Below are 5,048 nucleotides of genomic sequence, written 5' to 3'. Positions count from 1 at the left end.
CTTCTGTGCCTGAAGGTTTTGTAGTAGGTACACTGAGATGTATAAGCTATCCTGTTGCCTTTACTAAACTATTTCATTGCTCTTTTCAGCCATTTTTACTTAGGGGTGATGCAAAAAGATGAGTGAATTGAGATGTGTCAAAATAAAGTAATAGAGTAGTTTTTAATATAGAGTCTGCAGATTGTGAAAGAAGGGTGAAAGAATGATAAATAGGTTCACTAGAATAAGTATATAATAAAGAGAACCAAAAAAAATCACACCATCTGACTTTTTTTTTTTTTTTTTTTGAGACTGAGTCTCGAACTGTCGCCCAGGCTGGAGTACATTGGCGGGATCTCAGCTCACTGCAACCTCCGCCTCCCGCGTTCAAGTGATTCTTCTGCTTCAGCCTCCCAAATACCTGGGATTACAGGCACCCGCCACCATGCCCAGCTAATTTTTTATATTTTTAGTAGAGATGGGGGTTCACCATGTTGGTCAGGCTGGTCTCGAACTCCTGACCTCAGGTGATCCACCCGCCTTGGCCTCCCATAGTGCTGGGATTACAGGCTTGAGCCACTGAGCCCGGCCACATCTTACATATTTAGAAGAAAAACAATCCTTAAGTTTCCAGGATGGTTTTATTAAAGTCTCATGCTGTGTTAGAAACATACAAGTGATGAGAAAAACATTAACTCGAAACATGCACTTATCTGGCATTCTCTAAAATACCATTATACAAGTTTTCATTTACTTAGAAAAATACCCACTAAAACAATCACAGTTCTTCTTAAAGATTTAAAAAAAAATGTATTGGCCAGAACAAAGTCTAAGAGAATAAACAAAGTTCTGAATTGTATGTCAAAAAAACTGTACAAGGTTGTACATAAAACTATAGCTTACAAAAGCCTCAGGTATAGTAAGAATTCTGAATTAAGATTTCCAAAGTTCTATTTACCAATATCTATTAATAAAATCCTTATGAAATAATTGACTTAGAAAAAGTGAAATGCTCATGATTTCAGAGTGTATAGAAAATACTAAATATCACTTTCCGAAATAAAGTGTACTCAAAACAGCACAACATACAGTCTAAAATCAAGATTTCTGTCATTCATTTAAACTTTGCATATATTGCCATGATGGCTTAAACATAAAATTTCTCTTGCACTAAGAACTTTTAAAACCGATTTCAAATCACTTCATAGTTTTATTTTTTATATTTTGAATTCTAGCCAGTCTTAAAATCAGCTTTGGGAGGGGGGTGCATATAACATGTTGGTTTTTTTTTTTTTTTAATTAAATTATTGCACTAGAATTTAGGGGTTTGGTGCCTTTCCCATTTTTTTTTTTTTTTAGAAATTAGTATATTCCATAGGCAATAAAAGTAGGATGACAACTAAGAACATTTTAAATGTACTTTCAAGTTTGTGTGACTAAACCTTGCTTTGGGAAAATTAGTCTAAAAATCAAGGAGCAGGTGTGGGAGAAATTAGCTTACTAATTGAACCATCAAGCCAGTTAGCAGTTCTAAGGCTTCTATATCAGCATATTACAGAGTTTGTATTCCTGTTCTTTTCCTCCTTGTTGTGGGAAACAAGCTATGCAACCATTTGATATTCTGTATTTTAGATTTAGCAGTACTTAAGACTTGGCAAAAATAAATTCCAACTCTTAGAATGGTTGCAGTGTTATAAGAGGTCTACTTATTAGATGTAAGCAAGTTTCAGATTGACAAACAGAAGGTATATGGCTAAGTCCGTATTGTTTTAGAATGAAAATGAAATGATTCACTATTTCAAACATGTGAATACATGTGGCCGGGAGGCTGCGAATGGGTTTGCTGTGTGAAGATAAACAGAGAGAACTCATTTTAAACTCTGATAATACTGTTCTTAAAGAGATTAAACTGAGAATTTTTAACCCTGTGCTACATTTTAATCTAATGGAGATGTATACTTGCTCTTGTTCATCTAAAGGACATTAGACTTCTTTTTTTTAAGAAAACAGTACTTTTCATTAATAATACTGATTTTTAGGGTGAAGTAAGCTCTTGTGCACGTAGCTAAAGGATGAAGTCCTTTTGCTTTCCCTGTCACCCCCAGAAATCTTGTAAAGAATTGGTAAAGAATCTCAATGAGGATTTTTTTTAAACTTCCTTCCTATAAACACCTTCAGTCAAAGAAAGCCAGAGGAGATGCACTGAGACTGAAATAACATGTGTTGACTACCAGACTTCACTGAAATCGGCCGTCTGGTCTCCTGAGTTGGCATTGTTGCTAATATAAAGCAAATGAAATTGAAGCTGTACTCTTGATATTTATACCATACAAGACTAGGCTGTTAGGGTTGTCCTGTGTGGTCTGCAGCCAGAGGTTACACTGTAACTACCATATGCAGGCCAGACATTCATTCTGTGCTTAGGGACTGAATCACACTATAAGGTTAACACTGGACCGAAGACTTTTCCATTAAAAAAAAAAAAAAATCCTGCTTTTCTAATTCTTTATATTTTCCAATACTCATTCCTAAAATGTCATGAAATGGTACCTAAAAGCAAAGTACTGGAAGATAATCACATCATGTCACATTTGGTCTTAATATAAGACATCAGAACACATCTTTAACAGTGAGTCCTCCCTTAGTTTGATTCTTTGCGTCCTTCAGAAGAATCAAAGCCTGCCTCAGTTTAAAAATCAGATGAAATGTGAACAGAAAGGTTTTTTGGTTCTGAAGACCTGCTGATCACTCCTGGTCTCTGCCTGAGTGTGTTAGTGTAGGAGGTAATCCAGTACTGCTACATTTGTATAATAGTACATGACCTCTTGTGCTTTTTGCTAGAGTCTGCAAAGTTTAAATGTTAGTGACAGAACATAGACTAGCTTCTCAATGTGATATTTTTGTTTCATTTTGAAAAAACAAAAACATCAGTGAATGCTTTAAGAAAGATTAAGAAGGAAGGAACTCCAAGATCCTGAAAATGGTTCTTGTATTGCCAGAAGAATTTCAGTGCTTTTTAGTAAAACACTTGCATATAATACCTTAAATCTCCTCACGTGTGTGCACCAGGAAAAAAACTCCAAACTTGTGGAGATCCCCATGGGAAATACTGGGGAAAGAATACAAATAGAATATAAAAAAACAAAACGCCATTAAGTTTGCATATCTGATGTCAAAATGCTGAGGTAATAACTGCTTAAAAAAAACCCACCCATTTTTGCTTTCTGTTATTGCTGAAAAAGACAGTAATACTGTTAGAGTTACCTTACTATACCAAAAGTTTAAGAGATTATTTCATGAACATTTACTATTGGTGAGGCATAATGTTCAAAGCAGGTAAAAGAAAGTAGGTAAATGGAAAAATATAAAACTACAGTTATGGTTGTTATCCTTAAGATCTTGAGTGAGGGACATAGTCCAACCCCAGTGGGGTTTATTACTTCAGCCTTTTCATGGTGACTTCTAGTGAAGTTTTTAAAGCTAATGGTTACCACCCACTCAGATTCTATTTCCAGGTGAATTCTTAAAAATAAAATTCACAGGTTCTTAATAAATAGTTGCAGTTCCTCCTGAAGATGTTGGGTAAAGTGCAGAGAGAAGCACCACAGAAACCCTCTTGCTGGCCAGTATGGCTTGGCTAAATTCGGATTTGATAGCCCACTTCATTCAGAGTGCTCAGATCAGCCACCTTCTTTTCAGGCAGTGCAGGCCTAAGGGTAAAAGACAGAAAATGGTGGAGGAGAGGGGATGGGACAAAGAAAGATAACAGCATTTTCAAGGTCCTCTACTCGGGTTTTCCTAATCCTTCTGATACTTGTCTCATCCTCCCATTCCCCCACCCTGCCAGCCTTAGCTCACAACTCTACTTCTTGTTCTTAAGTCCACCTTTAAAGGTTTTAAGGAACATTTTAACAGACTTTCAATGTAGAGTTCAGAAAAGTTTTCAGGGTGTCGAATGAGCTTCTGCAGCTTTAAGCCTGACTTTGGTTACACTATAGCTTTTGAAACCCAGTACTCTTGAACCTTGCAAGGGTATGAAATTCACATACTCTAAAGTAGAGCCAACAATCTGAGTCAAATTCTCCTTGAAACATTGGCTTCCTAGTGTTCATATCCTGGAGGAAGCCCAGGAATCAAAGGTGACTCACGTTCCCAGGAAGAGGGTTAATGTTCAGGCTTGAATGTATAAAATCAAGGTGAATCTTAGGATTCATCTGAAAAAGCATGTCAGTGTGGAAAATCACTCAGTGGCAAAACGTCTTCCCTAAAAACGTGCTAAAGTCACTTGCAACATAAAACTACAACTAAGCAATTATGCAAAGTCATGTGAGAAAGTACTTCAAGCTGGGAAATACAACATTCACATCAATAGCACATCATCTGTCTTCATTAAAGATGCGTCCTAAATGACTTCCAATATACAATTATGCCTAAACGATCTCACAATGTATCTTACAACTTTTCCATTTCTTAATGAGCCTCTTCTCACCTTGGATAAGAGAGAACTAAGATCATGAATCAAGTTTATGATGTTCAGTATGGCTAGTGAGTTCTAATTCAGAAGTTTCACATCCATTTTTGCAAGAAAAAGACATGTTTAGGTTACACATAAACCTTGTTTTTGTTTTTGTTTTTTTAAGATGGAGTTTCGCCCTTGTTGCCCAGGTTGGAGTGCAGTGGCGCCATCCTGGCTCACTGCAACCTCTGCCTCCCCGGTTGAAGCAATTCTCCTGCCTCAGCCTCCTGAGTAGCTGGGATTACAGGCATGTGCCACCACACCAGGCCAATTTTGTATTTTTGGTAGACACGGGGTTTCACCATGTTGGTCAGGCTGGTCTCAAACTCCTGACCTCAGGTGATCTGCCCGCCTCGGCCTCCCAAAGTGCTGGGATTACAGGCGTGACCCACCACACCCAGCCGAACCTTGTTCTTAAGTATTTTAAAAAAACAAAACAAAACAACAACAACAAAAAAAAGAAAATACAATTGTTAGAAGGTGCCTTAGTTTATGCCCTTGAAAGATTTCCTAACAGCTAATGGTTTTTCCCTGGCATAAAAGTGGTCCAACT

At 37.2% G+C, this 5,048-nt stretch overlaps 1 protein-coding gene across 10 annotated transcripts in view; it reads right to left on the bottom strand.

Annotated features, from left to right (window-relative positions):
- Window positions 1-601: 601 nt before the first annotated feature.
- The window catches only part of VASH2 (vasohibin 2), a 55,180-nt gene continuing 50,733 nt past the window's right edge, over window positions 602-5,048 (bottom strand). For 7 of the 10 annotated variants that reach the window (XR_008649756.2, XM_055235193.2, XM_063613895.1 and 4 more), the window contains one exon: window positions 602-3,689. Coding sequence is in view for 6 of the 10 variants with exons in the window: in XM_055235193.2 (XP_055091168.1) it covers window positions 3,617-3,689 (73 nt within the window). In the remaining 4 variants the exon portion in view is untranslated. Of the gene's footprint in view, window positions 3,690-4,028; window positions 4,194-5,048 lie in introns of all 10 variants that reach the window. The other 3 variants (XR_010114774.1, XR_008649754.2, XR_010114775.1) reach the window with 2 other exon arrangements.

Source organism: Symphalangus syndactylus, chromosome 19, assembly GCF_028878055.3.
Source record: "Symphalangus syndactylus isolate Jambi chromosome 19, NHGRI_mSymSyn1-v2.1_pri, whole genome shotgun sequence".
Taxonomy (NCBI): domain Eukaryota; kingdom Metazoa; phylum Chordata; class Mammalia; order Primates; family Hylobatidae; genus Symphalangus; species Symphalangus syndactylus.
Note: the sequence above shows the minus strand (reverse complement) of the source record. Positions and strands in the feature narration are given on the sequence as shown.